Consider the following 23,042-nt stretch of genomic DNA (forward strand, 5'->3'; position numbering starts at 1 on the left):
ACTAATTATAGTAAAAGCTATTTACTTTATCAATGGCTATATCAAGTAATATGTAAGCCTCATAGGCTGACAAGATCTGGTTCATACTCCTCCAGTGACTGTTCCACATTAAGGACAGCAGTTACTGTTTAAGCAAATAAAGACATACATGTCCGCTTCTTTACATGAATTAATTGCCATTCTTTGGAAAACACAGGTGCAGACAGTGATTCCATTTCATTAGTAAACCAATCAGCTCTGCGCTCAGTTCAACAGTTCTTCCATATTACAAGGAAGTATCTTACAAGCCTAAGGCTTGGCCTTATGTCTTCCCAATCTCATTAGGGCTTTAACAAAAGCAAGGAGTTAAGTGCTAAATATATCTAACGAAGATGGATGGACTGAAACACATACTTAAATACACAGCTAAAACAGTGTACCTGTGAGGAACTGAGCCCCTCACATGATCTCAATGTTTTGTAGGACTATACCCCAGTTTTCCATGTAAGTAGCAAAGTGAGCTACTCCCTGCCTGTCCCACCAAAAGGCACTACAGTCCTTCAGGGACATTACTTATACTAAAAAAACCCAAAGTCTTTCATTTTAGCTGATCATTTTTCTCTGTACTTATATAAAGAACTTTGATCGGTTCAGCCTTTGCTAAGTCTAAAGTGTAAGTAATCTAGAAAAACACAGTCAAAAAGCTGCACAGGCACCAACTGTGCTTCCTGAAGTTCATGTACCGCAAATTGAGTTTCAGTGTGAAAGTAACCTCATTCTGATATTCTGCTTCGCGTGCATTAGTTCAGATCTTGAGTGAGCTTCCAAAGCGAATCTTTTGATCATCCCCACTTACAGGACTGAAGTTCACAGTTGTGCCACAGTCTCTGGGCATGCACACTGGTCAAAATATATTAGATGCGCTTCACGCATGCACCGACTGCACTGCAGCTACTAAAGTAATGTTCAGCCCATTGAATCAGACTAGAGCTAGTCAAACCCATGTCACTGAGTGTGATGCATAGTGTGGACATCATATCCTCGGTATCAACTCACTCAGCTGAGAGAGGTACTCTTTGTGCTACACTACTTACCACAAAAGACACAGCCAGAGTCCATTACTAGAGACAGGATAATTAACTGGACCGTCTTTTTACCATCCTACGTTATGTTCTTATAATCTGTCGGTTCTCTACAATACCTGTTCTATGTTCTGCCAGTTCCTTACCATACATATCTTATTTCAAGTCAATTAATGACAGAAGACGATTATAAGTCTGTCTTGTTAAAACATTTTATACGAAGGAAATGGTGAAAGAGAGAAATAAATTAACATGAGTTGGGCAGTTTTGACTTAGAAGGCAGATCCTATCCTTACTCACATGTATTGTAGGTTGACGTTTTTCACAAATGCTTGACGGGACACAAATCTTAAGCCTGAATCCACCACGGTCCTGTGAAAATACATAGAACTGTTACAATATTTCATTTAAAATATAATGGAAAGCATAATGATAATAATGGTTAAAATAAGAGTGTGGACAAAATCTCAACAAGGCTGAACCACAAGATCTACAACTGTCCTCTATAGCACACAAAGTTAGGACTACATTCTGATGAGGTCTCTATATGGTTCTACACAAGAAATAAAGGAAAAAGAGCTCTATAAAATATGCATCCCATATACTCACAGATTTTTAAGTCCAACATAAAATCCAACTTCATTGTCATTGATACTTTCTAATTTTCGCTGGTTTGCAATGTAACTGTTAAAAAAGCAAGACAGAAAAAAAGTATGAAAGTGGATCCTTCCACAGCTTTGACTGTTCAGAGATCAAGCACTGATGTCTGAATGTCAGCAGTGATTGCTGACCTATTGCAATTAACACTAAGATCTAGTTAGAGCACCTGCAGAGTGAAAGTGCTCCTTAAAATCTTCCCCATCATTTAAACAGTACTTTGAGGGACAGGGCTGGAGGAGAAACAGTTGAGTTTTACACAGGGGAAATGAGGCCTTGTTCATCGAGGAAGCAAGTCATCCTGAAGGCACAGTAAATAAAGCTGCATTACAGTGTCACTGTTTTCCAGGACACACTTCCCTAGCTCATGGACTTCACGTCAGCAAAAGGGCCAACTTTAATGGTGGTAGTGGAGTTACCCCCATTTACATTGAGGGGGGATCGGATTGCCCTAGTCTTTTCTCTCATGTTGTTAAATTAATCACTTGTTAAACTGATTTCTTCCCTTCCATAAAGTAGTTTCAATTCTATTTTCAAAGTGTGGGAATAGGGCAACTGAGGAGAGGGAGGCTGTACTTCATGATGTTATATACACAAGCAGAAATTAAGAGAAACTGTCACAGTAAACCAAAGCACTGAGTCCACTCACATACCATGAATATCTGCCTGAACCCAAAAAGGACGTGGGCATGCAAGCCAGTCCTTTGTGTTATCATCATGTGAGATCTAGGAATAACCAGTGACACCCCACAGATTGGAAATTAAAATGTTTTACAGGTATACAAGTATCTTAAGGGTGGGTTGAAGAAGGATGGAGCCAGGCTCTTTTCATTGGTTCCAAGTGACAGGACGAGGGGCAATGGGCACAAGTTAGAACACAGGAAGTCTCGTTCAAGTACACGGAAACACTTCTTTACGGTGAGGGTGACAGAGCACTGGAACAGGCTGCCCAGGGAGGTTGTGGAGTCCCCTTCCCTGGAGATTTTCAAGACCCGCCTGGATGCAGTCCTGAGTAATGTGCTCTGGGCAATCCTGCTTTAGCAGGAGAGTTGGACTAGATGATCTCTAGAGGTCCCTTCCAACTCTGATAATTCTGTGATTCTGTGATTCTGTAAAGCATGGGATGATATACAACATGTTACCTCTTCGGCAGCAAGCAAAGAAGTTTCACAGTGCAAATCATGCAGTCTAGGAAGAAGAAATTGGTGGAAATTTCAATTCAACTGACATTAAGGGCAGATAAGTAAGCCTGATATAAGACATCCTTTGCAACCCTGGTCCCAGAAAAACTTTAACAGAGATTGACCTGTATTTTCATGAACATCCAGAACTAAGCAAATCTACAGGTTTTCCTAAAAAGGAGTCTCTCTTTGCTAGAATAAAACTTATCTTTATTTTAAACATTTTTTTAATTTATTTAAAGTAAATTTTGTTGAATTGGAGAGAAGGTGTATTGCATTCCCAAAGGCAACCCAACTACCTCAACTGATGTGTCAGAGAAATTCATTGTATGCCCACATCCCTAGAGAGGCTTGAGAATCCCAAAAGTTGGGCTGGGCTCTCCTCCAAAGCTGCAAAGCTGACTTTGGCTATGCTCTTGCCAAGTACCAGGAAAAGCAAAATGTTTCCCCTAATGGCATTCATTGTCTCTTGGGAAAAAGAAGGGCAGTAAAAAGACAATGCATGATGCTAGAAAAAAAAACACATTACTACAGCATTATATGACACTGATTGCTCTGCAGGACATCTTAGGAGACAATTAACACAGTGTACCCATTACAGCATAATAGAGTCCTTTGTATTTCGTGTTTCCTTCCTTGGATTTTTTAAGTTAATCTGATTTACTCTCTTGGGGTTTATAAATCTGTTCTTGTGTTTGTTGGTTGGTAAATTTTCATATTTTGCCAAGTAAAAGCAACGAAGTAGTTTATAAAAGACTAGTAATTCTTCCACCTGAGAGTCCTGAAAGTTAATGATCACACTTCCGCTCAACCTGCCCTGAAGAAGAATCATAAAATCATAGAATCATATAATGATTTAGGTAGGTAGGGACCTTAAAGATCATCTAGTTCCAAACCCCCTGCCATGGGCAGGGACACCTCCCACTAGAAGAGGTTGCTCAAAGCCCCATCCAACCTCATCTTGAACACCTCCAGGGATGGCGCCTCAACAATTTCCCTGGGCAATCTGTTTCAGTGCCTCACCACCCTCACAGTAAAGAATTTCTTCCTAGTATCTATTCTAAATCTACTCTCATCCAGCTTGAAGCCATTACCACTCATCACTACGTGCCCTTGTAAAAAGTCCCTCTCCGACTTTCTTGCAGGCCCCCTTCAGACACTGGAAAGCTGCTACAAGGTCTCCCCAGAGGCTTCTCTTCTCCAGGCTGAACAACCCCTCAGCCTGTCTTCATAGGAGAGGTGCTCTAGCCATCTGATCATCTCCGTGGCTCTGCTCTGGATGCTCTCCAACAGGTCCATGTTGGGGGCTCCAGAGCTGGACGCAGTATTCCAGGTGGATTCTCATGAGAGCAGACTAGAGGGGCAGAATCACCTCCCTCAACCTGCTGGCCATGCTTTTTTTGATGCAGCCCAGGACACAGTTGGCTTTCTGGGCTGTGAGCGCACATTGCCAGCTCATGTTGAGCTTCCCATCCACCAACACACCCAAGACCCTCTCCTCAGGGCTGGTCTCAATCCATTCTCCACTGAGCCTGTATTTGTGCTTGGGATTGTCCTGACCCATGTGCAGGACCTTGCACTTGGCCTTGTTGAACTTCACAAGGTTTGCATGGGCCTACCTCTCAAGCCTGTTCAGGCCCCTCTGGATAGCATCTCTTCCCTCCAGCATGTCAACCACTCCACACAGCTTGGTGTCATCAGCAAACTTGATGAGGGTGCACTCAAGCCCTCAAGCCCAACATCCATATCTCCGACAAAGATGCTAAATAGTACCAGTCCCAGTACTGACCCCTGAGGAACACCACTTGTCACTGCCCACCACTTGGACATCGAGCCGTTGACCACAACTCTTGGAGTGCGACCATCCAACCAGTTCCTTATCTGCCAAGCGGTCCATCAGTCAAATCCATGTCTTTCCAATTTAGAAACCAGGATGTCATGCGGGACAGTGTCAAATGCCTTGCACAAGTCCAGGTAGATTATGTCAGTTGCTCTTCCCTTATCCACCAATGCTGTAACACCACCATAGAAAGCCATCAAACTTGTCAGGAATGACTTGCCCTTGGTGAAGCCATGTTGGCTGCCACCAACCACCTCCTTATTTTTCATGTGCCTTAGCAGAGATTCCAGGAGGATCTGCTCCACGGTCTTGCCAGGCACAGAGATGAGACTGACTGGCCTGTAGTTCCCTGGGTCTTCCTTTTTACCCTTTTTAAAAACAGGGATTATGTTTCCCCTTTTCCAGTCAGTGGGAATCTCACCAGACTGCCACAACTTCTCAAATACGATGGATGGTGGTTTGGCAACTTCATCTGCCAGTTCCCTCAGGGCCCACAGATGAATCTCATCAGGTCCCGTGAACTTGTGCATCTTCCGGTTCCTCAGATGGTCTCGAACCTGGCCTTCTCCTACAGTGGGTGGTTCCTCATTCTCCTAGTCCCTGCCTTTGCCTCCTGCACCTTGGGCAGTGTGGTTAGAGCCCTTACCAGTGAAGACTGAGGCAAAAAAGTTGTTGAGTACCTCAGCTTTGTCCATGTCCCAGGTGAACAGGTCTCCCATTTCCTTCTTGAGTGGGCCCACATTTTCCCTAGTCTTCCTTTTGTCACTGATATACCTACAGAAGGCTTTCTTGTTGCCCTTGATGCTCCTGGTCAGATTTACCTTTATCTGGCCTTTAGCTTTCCTAACCTGACCCCTGGCTGCTCAGACAATTTGTCAGTATTCCACCCAGGCTACCTGTCCTGGCTTCCACCCTCTGTAGGCTTCCTTTTTCTGTTTGAGATTGTCCAGGAGCTCCTTGTTCATCCACACAGGTCTCTTGGCATTTTTGCCTGACTTGCTCTTGATTTAATTAAGTATCACCTTCTCTGTCACTTGGACCTCATCATGCTAAAATAAAATTATGCAAGAGGTATCAAGGGTATCTTCCTCATCCTGCCCTTGGTGTTCAAGCAATGAAGAATTCTGTCAAGACCAGATACAGATAGGGAAAACACAGAAGAGGAATCACAGAAGGGAAAACACAGAATTGAGGAAAACAGACAGAGAAACACAGAGGAAGAAGAGACTCAGAAGAGTAAAAGAAAAGAAACTGAGCGACCAGTTGTACTAGCTGAAGATTAAGCCATCCAAAAAACCTCTGACAAACACTGACAGAACACAGATTCATCACTTAAATGCACTTATTACCCATCCAAATCTTACATTGCAATTTTAATCATAAAAACATTTAACCAGAACCTCCCATTACAAGAAGCTCCAGAACTTGACATAACTTATAGTGTCACACAGAAATATATTAGTGTATTACATCCTGTGGTAAGCCTCTGCCACTGTAAAACAGCTCAGCTCTGCTGAAGTCAATGAATCTACCACAATTTACATCAGACGAGGATCTGAGTATGAGCACACAATCTATATAAAAAGATGAGTGTTGGTCCATTAGGGAACAAACCAAAAGGATGATATTGGGGAAGAAGAAACAGCATGAATTTATGATCTTTTATTTACTTCTCTTATTGCATCCTTAAAAGAAAAGCAAGGGGGGACACTTTACTCTGAGCTGGTACTAGTCTCTTTATGGTGAATGATTTATGATTCCAGTTCCTAACTGAAGAACCAAAAGAAACTACTGATTTTCCATAATCATATTTTGAATAGGGACCCAGAAGAAATTCTGGCCAAGTGCGACTAACTCAAAATAATAACTGCTCTGCAATACATTTGTAGAAACACTCTCAATGCAGAACATGACAGTAAAGCAAATTTCACGCAGTTGGAAATCCTTGAAGAAAGAGTGGACAGACGTAATTTACCATAAGCAGGTCACATTCCTTACTTGCTTACCAAGTCTGTTTTAAGTTAAGCCTTTGCAGCTATTTCATAGCTGTGATAAAGAAAGGAGTACGATGACTGTAGCTGTACACTGTAAGTGGAAGTTGTTCTTCTGTTTTAGAGGGAGGTTTGAAATAAAACCTCTCCCTAACTGAAGTCTATTTTTACCTTCTTCACAACTACTCTACCTTGATGTTACTTATCATCAAACATTAATACTCTAAAAGCTCTGACTTGCAGTGGGCGACACTGAGAAAAGTAATTTGCCTGCCTGTCCTTAAGAATATCCACCCTGTTCTTTAACTGAACATTTTTATTGTAGCACAGAAGAAAAACATCCTGACTCACGGCTGGCTGAAGTCACGTGAGGAGCTTGGAAGCTCCCACTGCACGCCACAGAGAAGCGTAGCACCGCCAAAACCTGGCTGGATAGCACCCAGTCGGATCACACATATCGGCTCACAAATACCGACTGCTGCCTCTACACCAAAACCCTCCGCTGCCTACAATACTATTCGCTGGATTATACTATAGCATTCTGCCTCTCCTTCAATGAGTCATCAGTAAACAGTATTTGTTTTCAGACCTTTAATTTCATCTCCCCTTTGTAAACTACTGATTAATTCTAATAAAGGCATTCAGAATCACACACCTACTGACTGCACATTGCAACCTACGATAACACGTTCATCTCAGCACACTTCAGCAGCTATTGAATAATGTCACACACTCATACCTCACCACTTCTGCAACATTCTGGAAAGGATATTTTAAAATCTTATTGTAAAAGAGTTAAGTCCTCCAAATACGTTCTGCTTTAAGAGGGTGGTCTTCACCTCTGCTCATTACAGATGTGAAAGACTATGGATAAAATCTGTATAACAGTCAGTGAAGCAACCCCTGGACTGCAAAAGCATGAAGAGAAAGCAGGTTCTGCTCTTTAAAGCGGTCTAGCTTATTTTGTGACTCAATAGCTCAAGAAAGGATTTAACTCTAACTTTCAAATCTTCCTTAACCTGAAAAAAAACTGGTCAGCAGAAGTACGCCTTCCTAATGTATTTGTTTTACTCTATTTCCTCTGGATTACTGTATGTTAGGGTATACTACTCCATTTGGAGCTATAAGGTCATGCTGGAAAACCAGCGCGCACTAGTCTTAACAACATAGATGCAAGCAAATAACACTGTAATTCAGCTCCAGAAGTATTTCTGTTGCCAGAGAACTCCCTTTATGGGAAACATATTTTCTTAACACTCCAAAAAATAAATCAATTATATGTTTAGCTCTGGTTCGTACAGCTGGGAAAAAAGTTTTTAAAATTAATAAACATTCCCTGGTGAAATGCTTCTGAACTTTGGGAAAACTTCATACTCCAAGTTAATTTTTCACTAAATCTTTAGGGAAAAATGCAGCACACTCCAGACATTGAACTGTCAGTAGACGAATTACCATTTAATGACAGGTCACGTATGTCCCTAGTCTACACTACTGTGAGCGCTGTACGGTAACATCAACAATTAAACACTGCAAAGTTCCCTAGTGATGTATTTTCTTACAAACTCGAATGTCAGACCAAGTTCATCAAACTTAGGGACATTTTCAACACACCTGGGCTGATTTATGGTTATGCAACAGAATCACGCAAAATTTGGAAGCGTGACACAATACTTGATGAAACTTGGCAGATTCAAGTGGGTTTCACTTGCAGCCCCTCTGAAAACAAATTCAAAATAATGCTCGAGGGGTGTGAACTCATTTAGTTTGAAAAGGAAGCACAGAGCTACATGATGTTGCATATCAGGAATGCCAAGTTTCAGACAGATGTAGGGACCAATGATATAATCTCCGCTCAACCAAGAAATCGTCCTACATAGGACCAAGCTCCCCCTAGGAAGGAAACTCTAACAGCAAGCAATGAGTGTGATACAGACACCTACAAGAGACATGTTCTTTAGACATAAACAGGCTTACTCCAATTATTTCATTCTATTTTGCTGCCTCCACCTGGTACCATCAGTGCCAGGTTTCATGAGCCCAACCTCAAGGCACAGAACTTCTACTGCTAAAAGGGCATGCCATAACTCGGGAAAGAAGCAGTATGTCGAGTTAGTCCCTGTGGACTTACCTAGGATTCACCAATTTTACAAACAGGTGCTTGACTCCTTGCCTGTCTGGTGTCTCCTGACAAATTCTGAGCAAGTGCCATGGTGGTAGATTTTTTGAGCTGTGAATCACTGTGTTCCACAAAGAGTTAAAAAATGATTGCCGCTATCACAGGCTCCTTAAATCATCCTTGAGGAGGTTTTTTTTCCTCCCATTTAGAGTATTTAAACATGAGTCACAGAAGACTACAGGAGGTAGCTCTCCACGTGCAGTACAGCAGCTCTGGAGCTGACATAATTAACTCTGGGATCTTTCTTTACAGCCACAGGCACGCACACTTTTTAAGGAAATCCTTCACTACACATACTCCACGTTGAGATAACGCACAGTTCTGATCTGAAACTGAGCATCTCACGGCCAAGCTCACAGATTGAAATTACCTTCAAGAATTCCCTGTTCTTGATGTGTGGCTGCATCAACTGCCAGGAGATGGCGGGGCTCAGACATTCTGCTCTGTGTCAATACACTACGATTATCCAATTAGTAGCATCCAACTAGTAGTACACAGTTGCTACATGGAATTGCTTCTCCAAAACAATCATCCTAAACTACTAGTGCCAACCCACCAGCTTAAAGCAGGAGAAAGTGGGAATTCAGTGGAGATCTCAATCTTGTTTCAGCACTGCAGGAGCAGATCTGTACTCTTGCTTACGACTACAACACCCTGGCAAGTGGAAAACCCACGGTTTGCCAGTCAACCTTAGTTCCCTCTTTATAGTATGCAAACATGAAGGCAAAAGTAAAAATAAATGAATATGTCTGCAACGCAGAGTTTAAGGAAACAGTTACTATATTTAGAGGCAGGGAAAATGAAACATAATGCACCCTTGGGCTTACTTACATTTCTGGTTTGGCTTCAAGGTGTTTGTTCTGTTCTCTTCAAATAGCAGACTACCAAATCAAGCTAACTCTCAAGACATTTCATGCAGCTTTCCAGATCTAAGATTCACACCCTTGATGAGCTCCACCTTCAGAATCACTTTCCTCAAAATGCATGCAAAGCTTATTTAACTATTTTCTCCATTCAGAGACCTGTCCTCCACCTTGAGCTCCATGAAGTTCATACATTTCATATTTCACCAAGACATCATTTTTTGACATTTCTCCAGAGCACGATTGACAGCTACAGTCTAGCTTGTCCTTAGCAAAGATGTTTTGGAAATGTTGATATTCCTTGACGTAGTCAGAAAAAAGCATCAGCTGGCCAGACAATAACTTACTTATTCAGAAATATATGTCTTAATCACTGACCTTATACTTATCTACAACATACATTTCATCCACTGTGTATGAAATCATCTCTGCAGATTGTTAGGAAGAGGTGTAAACTCCTGTACAGTCCCCTTATAATGTATACACTATGAAATCACACATTAAATAACATCCAAAAGGGGAGCAATGAATGTGGCTTTTCATTAGTTCTTGAAAGAAAGCAGGTATAAGATTAATATTTTTTTTAACTATTTTGCTTGCAAGGAAGAAAGGGCATCTCAAAGGAATGAACAAATACAAACAAATATATGTGACATTTCTTTCGTCTACAAAACCACCTAGCGCAGTGACACTTCAAAGACTAGTAACAGAACCACGCTCTTTTTCAGCACTTGCATATACCACCTCTGTAGCTGTCACTGGCCTTGATGCAAATGAGAATGGCAAAACATCAGTTCCACAACAGCACAGTAAGATTGCTCCTAACCATCCTTTATGCACATCTTTTTAGGTCCCTCCATGAATCAAAAACATTAAAGCATCTTGGTAGATGTCAAAAGCTTTGAATTCTCTTCTATCCACACACCCATGCTCAGACAGTGACTCTGTGGAAGGGAAATCTTAAGTGAGTTATGCATCCTTCAGAGTTAGATAAGCACTTGTTGACATAAATCAGTATGCTTCATAACGTTTTAAGTCTTTTTCCTATCTCCAGGTTTTGGCATGTTCAATATTCCCTGACTCTTTGATTCAATGTAAGAAATTCCCTCTGAAATTCCCTCTGAGGTCAGTCTTCCCACAGACATATATTATTTCCACTGTTCAACACTAATATTTCACTTTATTCAGTTTAAAATTACCGGGTCTTGGAATGTCAAATACTCTGTTTAATCTGCTGTGATACTCACTGGATCATCAAGACATATGTCTATACCTGCTACACTGTCCACAGTCTCATTCACTGCATGCAATACACCTCATGCCAAATACTGATCAAAAGGTAGTACTTCCAAATGATGGAGTGAAACTGCAAAACCTGAAGCCATCTATCCAGGAAAATCCCGTTAATGCATTAAATTTGCTGAATAATTTGACTCCTGACATCTCAAATAATATTCCCTTTTCCATAAGCCAGCAAAAATTCTCCTTCTTCTGTTTTTATTTAAATCTTGAGAGTCTACATATGGTCATAATCTCTACCCTTTTTCTCTGCAATTATTTCACAGAGAACCCAATTGGTAGATGTTTTTCCATTCTTCAAATGATACCATCTGCTGCCATGGTTCACAATTGATTTCCTAGCCTCCTTCCCAAGACCCATGAAACATCTTGCATAGCCCTGACTACAGATCTGTGTCTCCTCCAAGCCATATCTTGCCTTTTCATGGAAGACATAACATGAATACATATTCAAATTACGCTACTGAAGCATTCCAAAAGGGTTATGAGGTGTCTTTTTGACTTTAAAAGACAGCACCTCTCTTGACATTTACCTCACTCTTCTAGGCTCAGAACAGGTTGCCACCTTCTGTATATCAACACCAGTCTTACTATTCATATTTAATCTATGCATTTTTCAGGGAGCATTTCAAGAGCATTAAAATTGCTTCTTTGCTACAGCCTTTTAGAGGCACTCTTCACTCTTCCACTTTTATGTGCTCTTCACAGTTCCCTATTCCACTTTCTTTTATCACATTTATTTCCATTCTGTTCTCTGTCTCATACAGTCCATTTCTTTGCATTTTAATTGGCCAATCTTTTGAATTTATAGCTTCTTCCATTAGCATTCCTAAAAAAAGCACTTTCTCTTCACTTGAGGAATCCTGTTGTTCACTTAATATAAGTAGTTTCTTACTTGCACTGCATATATTAACATAATGATTTGTTTATTACACTTTCTGCACATTTGTCAGTATCCAGAATATTTCTAATACTTGCGCTGACTGCCACATTGCTGCCACTATTTCCATAACTTTCATGTTCCTGTACTTGGCCATTTTGATTTGGGGGAAATTCTGTCTTACGATGGTGCATGCAGACAAGCGTTCCATTCTGTCTTTCACGTTTCTCTGTGTATTTCTGTTCATTCTGCTGCCTGACACCTATGTATTGCCTCTTCTAGGGTGACATTAACTGTCGTGGTTTAACCCCAGCTGGCCGCTAGGACCATGCAGCCGCTCACTCACTCCTCCAGGGTTGTGATGGGGAGGGGGGTGGGGTGGAAATCAGAAGAGTAAAAGTGAGAAAAAAAACTCGTGGGTTAAGGTAAAGACAATTTAATGGGTAGAGCAAAAGCTGTGCACACAAGCAAAGCGAAACAAGGAATTCATTCCCTGCTTCCCATGGGCAGGTAGGTGTTCAGCCATCCCCAGGAAAACAGGGCTCCGTCATGCGTAACAGTTTCTTGGGAAGGCAAATACCACCACTCTGAATGTCTCCCCCCTTCCTTCTTCCCCAGCTTTATATATTGAGCATGATGTCATAGGGCATGGGACATCCCTTTGGTCAGTTGTGGTCAGCTGTCCTGGCTGTGTCACCTCCCAGCTTCTTCTGTCCTCCCAGCCTACTCGCGTGGGGCTGTGTGAGGAGCAGAAAAGGACTTGACTGCTTAGCAACAACTAAAAACACCAGTGTGCTATCACACTATTCCCATCCCAAATCCAAAACATAGCACAACACCAGCTGCTAGCAAAAAAGTTAACTCCACCTCAGCTGAAACCATGACATCAACTTTACTTAAAAACTTACTCATGGATGTCTTTATTGTTAGACTTTAGGAAAATATACTGTTTTGTAAGCACTAATTTTTCCATTTAAACATCATTTCAAGTCTTAGATCATCTTCTCTACCATTTTTCCTTCAAAATAAACTCCTACCCTGCACGTACCTCTTTCACAAGGTAACATCTTTTGCTACAGGAGTCTTCAAATTTCTTCACTCTACCTGCAAAGCTGCCTTCTCCTTGCCCACCACTTACTTTCATAGCGTTCTTCATTCACCTTTACAGCTTTTGTCTCTGCCACTGCTTTACAAGTAGAGTAACATCTTTCTCATCCAATGACCTGTTTCTCCTTGTGGTTCTCATGGCCACACCACACTGCTCCACACACCTTTCAGCACTCCTCCAACCTACACACCTTTGCAGCACTCCCCCTACCCCAGGATGCTTGTGGTGAAGGTGAAGTATTCACCTGCAATTACACAAGCTCGAGCAGACATTTCGATGATACCTCCAATTGTTAGGACTCTCAGTTCCTAAACCTTTCATTTCAGATACTCACTGCGAAGAGCAAAATTGCTTCAAGTTAAACCGAGCATTACAAGTTGTATGAATATGCAGAAATGCTCTACAGCAGGCAAAAACTATGCATACAACCAGACCAAGCAAAGAGAAGGAACAACTGTCCTGTCTCCATGCAGACAGGAATGTCATGGAGGGTTGGGAGAAATGTTCAAGGCAGGGAAGATCAACAGAGTCGTTCTTCCATTCACACCCACCTCCAGAACAAGTGGTATCTATTTCTGCAGCTGTGCCACCTAGCCCCACATCCCCCAGATGGCACAGGCCCCAGGCAACAAGACAGTCGCTGCAGACAAATGTGGTCCAAGATCTGCAGTGATGTCTACACAGAAGCAGCATCCAGCCTTAGTATTCTTCTATTTAGATGCCTTGATGTCACATGTGGATTTGTGCGAATCCAAAATGTTTGTAAATCTATTTGAACCTAACCCGAAAAGTTTAAAATTTTGTTTATATGTATAAATATGTGTGCAATACACAGTATTCAAAAGATGCTTATATTGCTACAACTCTAAACTGTAACATACTTCAGCATACACTGAAGTCTGCTACATGGTTAGTCCAATGAAGTCAACAGAACAGCTCCCAGCAGGAGAGTACAGTGTAGGTGTTTACCAGGTGAGATTACAGTATGCATAATGTGTTCGAAAACCTGTTTCTAAAGATTAGGAAGACGCAAGACTGGAGTGGGGAGTAGGAGATGAATATGCAATAGACTATTCACCCACCTAGTGCGGAGAAAAAAAAAAGGAATTTCACCTTCCTGAACTAGACCCACATTCACCAAATAGATTAATCTGGTTAAAACAAACAAACAAACAAAAACAAAACAAAACAAAAAAAAAACACCCAAACACCAGGATATGTCTGTGTGAGGTAGAAGACCACAGATTTGGAAGAAATGTTGGAAATAATGCTCCGGTAGCATTAGAAGTACGAGGGTCAATTCCTTCCTCTCCCTAAGACAACATGATCCCAGCCTCTCAGAAGACACCACACTATAAAGCAACCTCAGAGAAGGCAGCCTCAACCTCACCTGTTTGTGCTGTTCTAATTTTTGCCATGACTGAACACTCAGTGGAGGAGGAGCAGGACCCGGCTGTCCCACTACACAAATAAGCATCGCAGTCACTTAGCTAAAGTCTGTCCTGCTCTCTGACCCACAGGCACATTTGAATGCTCCACGCCAAGTGAGGCGATTCAGGCAGGAAGAACCAAGGCAAGCCCACATCTGTACACCATACAGGACAACAGTTAAGATGTTGACATGCCAGGCCTTGGTTCAGACCCATGCTCTGCTTCAAGGCGGAGCCGCTCCCTATATGCGCTGCTGAAATGGTTCATCTGGGACCACACAAGCATCTTATTCCAGAGCATGACTCTGCTCGCTAAAAGGAAGGTCTTGCTTTTACCACTCACCCCAGTGAACCAAGTCCCCAAGGTGTTCCTGTACTCAGTGGAGACACAAGGGGATGCCTCCATTGGGTAATTTGCAGTAGGCACCTAACTTAGACTCCTGAATCACTTCCTGGAAGAAGTGGGCTCTCCATTGCTGGCAGGAGAGTAGCCAGCTGAGTTAAGTGCCTTTACTACACAGTTCATTCATAGGGAGTTGCCAGATTTTAAATGCTGATGCCTGGGACAGTCCCAGACATGATTAGCAAGTCCAGAGCATGACACCCGCAGCACATGCTGTGAAAAGTCTCTCAGTCCGTGCCCAGTAAGTCTGACATGCCCAGTATGTGCGCATGATTTATCCCCATGTGCTTGCTGTGCCGTCTGGCATTCAGAAAATCAGACAGTTGTTGCAAAAGAATGGGAAAAGTCACGTCCTATACACTTCATATGGAATACAGCATCTGATTGTGCAATGCGGGACATCCGTGCTTCACAGGCTATCTGCTGTATAAAGCCTTAATTATTTTTACGTGTATGGTTAGGAAATAAAAGAAGTTAAAATAATTTAATTTAGATCTAAAATTGGAAGATTTCTTTTGGCTCAACTGTCATACCAAGAGGAACAACAGGTGACTTGCCCAGCCCCAACTAGGGCTATATTGACAGACTTCCATAAGGAGCTCAGACGTGTTGCCATTTCACTGCTTTTCTGTTTCAGCAATGGACTAACTTTGATTAATGTTACCGCCCTTCTTTTATTTATATGTTAGACAACTGTATACAGTGAAGCATCTATGGATCCAGCACAAGCTCCTGTAGCGGTCGCAGCTGCTACTGCTTTGCACGTGGAGATGCGGGCTCACTTCAGTACAGAATTATCTAAAATTTGTAACAGACCCCTCTAAAATACTCAATCTCAACTTCCCCTTGCCTCAACACCTTTAGTCTTCACACAGTAGGAAAATGCTTGAGGTCCAGGAAAGGCCGCAAGTCAAAACCACATCAAGTAATAGAGCAAAAGGCCCCTTCTCTTCCAAACTTAAAACAGGCAGGAAAATGCTTGAATCAAGGTTCTCGTCATCCTTCGCATGTGTCCCCTAAACTACTCTACCCTGGTGAAATGCTAATTCTATCCAGTTTTGCCACTGACTTTAACAAGGCCAGAAACTCAGCCTCAGCTTCTCCCTGAAATAAAAGGCTTCTAAGTACCTTGCTGGATCATGACCAGCAGGCTTATTAGCAAAAGGCTGGTTGAAATCACACCATTCAGAGATTGTGATCTCTTCAACTGCCTCTGAAAATGCCTTGGGCCTTGGGCCCGCCTTGTTCCACTTTTACTTCTGCAAAAAAATCTCATTTCTTCAGGTCTTGTCTAGGAACCAAAGAATATTGACCTGAAATCTGATCTTCAAGAATTTATCCTACCAATGACAACACAAGCCAGAAGCAAGAATAGCTGAATCAGTATTAAATATATTTAAGTTTCAGCCATAACTTCTGTCGATGGTCAACACTCAATGCAGGTCATTTTCTTCCAGGGAAAAAAAAAAAAAAATGCATATTCACAACAGAATTTCCATGGCGTGGCTCCTTTCCCATAAGTCCATTACGATTGTGTAATGTTATGGTTAATAGTAGCGATGTAAGAAAAAGGATCTCCATATGCATATTTCAGGAGGGGGAGTAGTTTGGTTTGCTTTATGCAGTTTCTGAAAATATAGTCTCACAATCGAACAGGAATTAAGGTGCATCCTGATTACACTTGATTTTAATAGCAGCAACATGCTACTATATCCATCTCTGGATGAAGAGATTTTAGCAAACATGATGTCCAGCAACAGAGCATATTCATATCCCAGGCAGTACAGGCATGTGGCTTTCAAACCTCTACAAATTTATATCTCCATTTGAAATGCAAGTAAACGAATTCATTTATGCAATCAGTGTTTCACTTTTTAAAGAACAGTTTTCAAGGAGAGTTTTGTTCAGACATAAAAAGCTAAATATACATTTAACATCCACAAAGCATTGAGACGATTTTAGAGTTCTCTGCTCCATTTTTCATCTTTTATTACTCTTCATGACCCAACAATAATCCTTGGGCAAGGATATTTGGATGGCCACCTTCAGTGACATATTGTTGGACATTCTTGCAGTGACAGATGACAAAAAGGGGAGAGAGAGATGCAAACCAAAAAGAATGGGGGGTCGAAGGGTGTCCCTCTTACTTCAAAACAAAATCCAAAATGGAGAAATAAGGCCCTTTTTTAGTTATGTAAAAGTTTTTGCTGTACAATGATTTGGGATCTAGAATCTTGCTAAGCTGCTTTCTCCCTTACGCTGTCAGCATAAAAATAATAACGAAAAAAATAGAACCCGAGAAATCTGGAAAATGCCATCCTAAAGATATCGCAGGCTGGACTGCTGGGCCCTCTGTTTTCCTATTAGCATGGAAAGAAGCAGAATTTTCTTGAAAGCAACATATCCAAGACCAAATCCTTGAATTCATACAAACAGCTTTCATTTTAGTATATAAATCCCAAACCTCTCTTAAAACTCTTGAGTGACCAGAGATGTAGAGGGAGGGGTGGTGCTCTGCCACCCCAGCCCTGCTCAAGGCAGAGGGCCTCCTGAAGGATGCTGCCCTCCTCCACCATGACCTGGTCCCTCACCCCCTGCCAGAGACAGCCCCAGCAGAGACCCTGAGGAGCGCCATCAGTCCTCATCAACCAAGGACTAAAGCAAGCCATACAAAAGGGTTCCTAGGAGCAAAACCAGAACCCCAGTATATACAAAACCCAGTTCTTTGTGATATTTGCAGTATCTTTAGAGCCTAGAAGTTACAAAAGTGATTTTTGCAATGCTTACTTTCAACTCACCTTCACCAATTACCCAGATTTTTAAAGGAAGATTTTAAAAATAATAAAAAAGACAAGTTCCTAAAAGCAGCTATTGTATCACCACCGTCCAAAACCCCTTTAATAATTTGTGGCCTGATGCTTCATGTTTTGTTGTGCAGTTCCAAGTCACCAGAAATAACTTTTCAATCCAGCCAAGCCATGCAACGCTGCACAGCCAAAAGTTGTTTTGAGGAGGAAAGGGCTGGGGGGGTTGAAGAGCCGTGTAGACAGTTTTATATTATATTAAATCTACAACAGCCTAGAAATCTAAAATGAAAGAGACCCAAAATACCAACAGCTCTGAGCTTCATATGAATTTAAACATGCCTTTTTTTTAGCACAAGCTCACATGACTTGTTAAATAATTTACTCTATAAATTACTTATCCTGTCTTATTTATTAACAATTCTAGAGTGCTTTATATAACAGCATTAGAAATTTATTTTGTGGTTTTGAAATGTACGCAATACACAATCACCTCTCTTTTAACAGGCAAGAGCTTAAAAGTCACCTACTATTTTGTTGGCAAGCAGTTCTTCCTGAAATACACCAATTAATTTCAAACCCCATTCACCTGAATAATCATAAGTCAACACATTAATGACTTGATACCAGAACTGTGAAACTAGGCCAGGAATATACTTGCACTGCAAGAGGACACTTTGAAATCAAAGCCTTTGAAGAATCATATGCACTGAGATATACTAACAATACGTTTTACTTAATGAGAAAATACTAGACCAGTCCTTTTACAAAAAGTCCTGAATGCTTCAAAAATTACTCATTTACTAGCCTATTAATACTTTTACTCGAGTGATCTCACCAACGACTACCTATTTGCTATTGTGCCTACAATACATGGATTTAACAATACTTACGTATTTATTTTGCTCTCACCACTCTTGGTCCTTGGCTCCTAATGTGAGCTTCAATGGCTGATACCGTGATTTTAATGCAAGATAGCGCTCTGGAGTTGAATTTGTCTCTAATAATATCAAAACTACCAAACAATTATTACTATGAAGCTCTGTTATCATAAGCGTTTTTAGCAGTGGTACATGCTTTCCAGATAAAGACCAGCCCATGTCAGCACCCTAGCCAACTGGACAAATCCAAAATCTTGTTAGAGACAGAAAATTTTCAAAATCTGTCTTTTATTCACCTTAAGAGAAAATTATGCAAAAACAACTAGGAAGGGAAAGAGTCAGGAAGATGACTAAGAAAAGCATCAGGCATAAATACTCTTATGCCCTCCCACACCAAGTTTCAGCAGCTGGCCCTCACAGGGCTGATGCAGAAGCGCTCTGGCTGCCTCTCCGCTGCTCTCAGTAGACTTGGGTGGGGGATCCAGCCAGGAAGCAAGAAACAGCTGGACTGGGAGGAGAGTCTTTATTAAGCTCTAAACCCACAATTTACCTGTGGGCCGAAACAGAGCTGAAGCACCTGGGTACCAAGTGGTGGAGGCTGCCCGGTGTGTGGGACCGCGGCTATGTTATTCCCACCGCACCACCCTGGCTTTCTCTCTCCCCCAAAAAAAACCTCTCGCAGCCAAGGGGAAACCCTGGCTGCCCGCTCGCACCTTGCCTGCTGGGTGCCTTCCACCTGGCCCACCACCAACTCTTGGCACCACCACAGGTTCCAGGTGCCCACCACTGACCACGCTGTTCCCCCAGCGCTCCCAGGACGCATGGCCCAGGTGAGGGTCTTGACTCAGCCCATGTGCCCCCGGGGGCGCCTGTGGATGTTTTTGGCGAGGACTGAGGCATCCGCTGCCGTCAGGAGCAGGACACGAGCAACAAACGACAGATTGGTTTCAGTAGACACTCGGGAAATACATGGGAATGAATTACTAGAAATTAATTGTCTTATGCTCGTCTCACTCTTATTCACACCAAGAGTAATTCCGCCAGAGACCGACGGCATTGTGCTCCTGTATCTACAGAGCACATAAAAGAAAAATCAGGCCTGGAGCTTCCCAAGTAAAATGCAATGCCCCAGCCTCTTAAACATGTGTCTTAGCTAGAATAAAGCAAGATGTGCGGTGTTAAAAAATGCTTCCACAGCCTATATCTACCGTATTAGAACCGCTTCCCTATGTATTTACTGTTTACTGATCTCCCACAATGAAATATGAAATAACGTGACAGCTACTGCAGTCCAGTTTTTAATTTATGCCTATAAACTAATTAAAGGGCCCCTGTGTTTTATGTTAAAAGTACGCATGAGAAGACCATCTTAAATACGTGCAACAGCATCTCCTGAGAAATCTATGACTCAAAATTATTTTTAGATCACCAAACACAACAACATGCAATGTCACAGAATGATACAGTAAAAACTGAAAAGAACTGTAAAGACAGGGATGTTCAAAAACCACAGGAAAATGAAAACCAAAAGCATCAATGCAAAATGACTAAACAGGTTTTAAGTTGATCATGGCTGGAATACATATTTACATATGCTTTCTCCTCTGGCCTTTTAAATAGAGTTTAAATTCAAGGAGGAAATTGCTGTGTTACCTCTAAATTCAAAGTACTGGATAATAAGGCTAGCCAAGCCTATGAAAATGAGCAGAGATGCATAGCTCAAAGCAATATTTTTTTTTAATGAAGCAATCCACAGAAAGACTGTTTCTTTACCATAGGTCCTGAAAATCTACCAAATGTAGGCCGTATATGAGTAGTAGGAATGAATGTCTCCAGCTTTTTCCCCAAACACACGCGGGGAAATGCAGCAAATTGACTTCAGCAAACTGCAGAAAGGTAGCCCAAAGGCTAGAATTTATTCTAAAATCACACGGTATTTCACGGTATTTTTATATTGTTTCTAAAATTAACTGAGAATTAGAAGAAGGATGGAGAATGCAAACAGTGAGAAATCTGTAAAGATTTTGGGGAAAATAATCTGGTATCTTTTACATTAAAAATGCCATGGGAAACAATCCAGAAACAACAGGGACTGGAAAACATGGAGATGGACAAAACAGCTTTAGAAGGTTTTTTTTCCGTACATCTATCATCTACCAGTCCAGTATCCAAAATTTTTTGCTCAGCAAGAGCCTTTGCAGCTTTTCTTAGGCAACATATGTGGATGCCACAGAGTACAGAGCTGTGAAACGATGCAGGATTGAACACGAAAAGCTACAGAACTCCCTCACCGAATATCGGCTGCGGGCAAACGAGGGTGCAAGCAACGCATGGGTAAGAGAGAGAAAAAAAAAACACAACTTTTTGCACCTTCCTCGCTATTAATGACCGTTTCCTAATCCTCCAGCACTTGCTGAGAGACAGCACAAGGCTCATTCCTCTGCAGGCTCCGTATTTTCTCCTTCCAGCCACCTTACTGAGAAGGGCAAAGCAGGCTCACATGCCTATGGCCAGGGCAGGGAAAATAGTTTGCTGTCCCTTCCACCACAATCTGCCGTATCCCCTTCTTTTTTTATTTTGCCCCTTCTTTTTTGTCGTTTTTTTTTTGTTTGTTTGTTTGTTTGGTGGTGGTTGGGGTTTTTTTTAATAATAAAAAAAAAGAGTATAGGAGAGATCTGGGGGAGGGAGGGAAGCCACCCACCAAAACTCTCGGTTCGCAGGAATAAACTGAGGGAGGGAAAGTAAAAAAAAAAAAAAATAGAATAACCACCATCTCCTCCCCCTCCCCCCCCCCCCCCATCCAGACCTGCTGCCACCGCAGCAGGGGTGGTGGGGGTTGGTGTGGGTGTCCGGGCGGTTCGCGGACCCCGGCCCACGCCGGGTCCGAGTCCGGGTCCGGTTGGCCGGGGCGGCCGCCCGCTGCCCGCCCGCCCCGCGCTCCCGCCGCCCGCCCCGCTCCCGGGGAACCGCATCGCGGGCAATTAGGATTCATCATCATCTTCACCGGGCTCGCCGCGGTATCGCCGGCAAGTCGCCCCTGAAATTAAATCACACCGGGCTTTTTGGGCTGCGCAGCCACCGCATCTGCCCGCCGAGCGAGAGCACTCCGCCGCGGGGAAGTTCCCCCACCGCCCGCCGCCCCCATCCCGCAGCGTCCCCCCGGGCCGCTCTGTCCCGCCGCCCCCGCTGCCCGGGCCGGGGCCGCGGCCGGGCCGTACTCACATCTCGGTGACATTGTCGCCCTCGGCGCTCCGCTGCGGCACGGGGAAGGAGGAGATGCCCGGCACCGGCTCCGCGCACCAGATCCGCCAGGAGCTGCAGCGGCAGGACGCGGGGCAGCCCAGCGCGCCCCGCCAGAAGCCCAGCACCAGGCAGCACAAGCCCCACAGCCGCGCCAGGCCGGGCCCCGGCCTCCGCCGCCAGGACACCATGCCGCCCCCGCTCACTCCAGCGCTGCCCCGACGGCCTCCTCCTGCTCCCGCCGCCGCCGCCGCTACCGGGGCGCACGCCCGGAGGCTGCGCAGCCCTTCCGCGCCGCGGGCGGGCACCCCGCAGCCGGGGCTCACATGGGCGCGCCGCAACCGCAGCCGCAGCCGCAGCCGCCCCGCGGCGCTGCCCGCCCGGGGTAGGGGGGGGGGGGGGGCTCGGCGGGGCGGCGGGAGCCGGAGCGCTGCGGCGGGAGAGGAGCGAGAGGGGCCGCCGGCGCGGCGCGGTGCGGCACCTGCCCTTGGTCCCCGCGGGCGGGCGGGCGGGCGAAGAGCGGCGCCGCCTGCCCCCGCGGCGGCTGCCGGTGATGCTGCAAAAAGGCGCGGAGCGGCGGGGGGCAGGTGGCGGAGGCTGCGCTCCTACCTGCGGGGGCTCGGGCGGCCGCTGCCCGCCGGAGGGAGGGCGGGCGGGCGGGGAGGGAGGGAGGGAGGGAGAGAGGGAGGTGCAGCCCGCGGCGGCGGGGCTCGGGGCGCCGTGCTCGCCGCCTTACGCACCGTCTCCTCCTCCCTCCAGCTGATAATAAAGCAGCCCCGGCTCCTGCTCCAGCTCAAGCCGGGGAGCTGCCGGCAAAATGACGTGAGGCTGACGCAGAGAGGGGCAGAAACTCCACAAAATGAGCCTGAAATCCAAAAAAAAAAAAAAAAAAAAAAAGACAAAAGCAACAAGGGGGGGGGGGGGAGGGAGGGGGAGAGAAGGGAGGGTGCCGAAGAGCAGATACCAATAGGCAGTCTGCGGCCGAGCCTTCAGACGCGCACACACACACACACACATATACGCACACACACACATATACACACACAGGCGCGCGCGCATACACGGGCGCGCACCCGCACCCCGCGGGACGGGGAGCGCATTGCCGTCGGTGCGGGCTGTCCGCGCCGCGGGGGGGTAAGGGCACACCTTGCCGGGGGGCACCGGGCATCCCCGCCGGGGCGGGATCTCGCCATCGGGTGATAAACAGGGATGTCGTAAGAGCCCCGGG

General features: G+C 44.1%; 1 protein-coding gene across 1 annotated transcript in view; it reads right to left on the reverse strand.

Moving 5' to 3' along the window:
- The window catches only part of NTRK2 (neurotrophic receptor tyrosine kinase 2), a gene marked incomplete at both ends in the record, with an annotated part of 210,130 nt that extends 188,125 nt beyond the window's left edge, over positions 1-22,005 (reverse strand). Inside the window, 3 exons of the mRNA XM_082497238.1 lie at positions 1,362-1,433; positions 1,671-1,745; positions 21,797-22,005. Of these exons, the coding sequence (XP_082353364.1) occupies positions 1,362-1,433; positions 1,671-1,745; positions 21,797-22,005 (356 nt within the window). The remainder of the gene's footprint in view (positions 1-1,361; positions 1,434-1,670; positions 1,746-21,796) is intronic.
- Between the last annotated feature and the right edge of the window lie 1,037 nt (positions 22,006-23,042).

This window comes from Vanellus vanellus, assembly GCF_965231255.1.
Source record: "Vanellus vanellus genome assembly, chromosome: Z".
NCBI classification, from domain to species: domain Eukaryota; kingdom Metazoa; phylum Chordata; class Aves; order Charadriiformes; family Charadriidae; genus Vanellus; species Vanellus vanellus.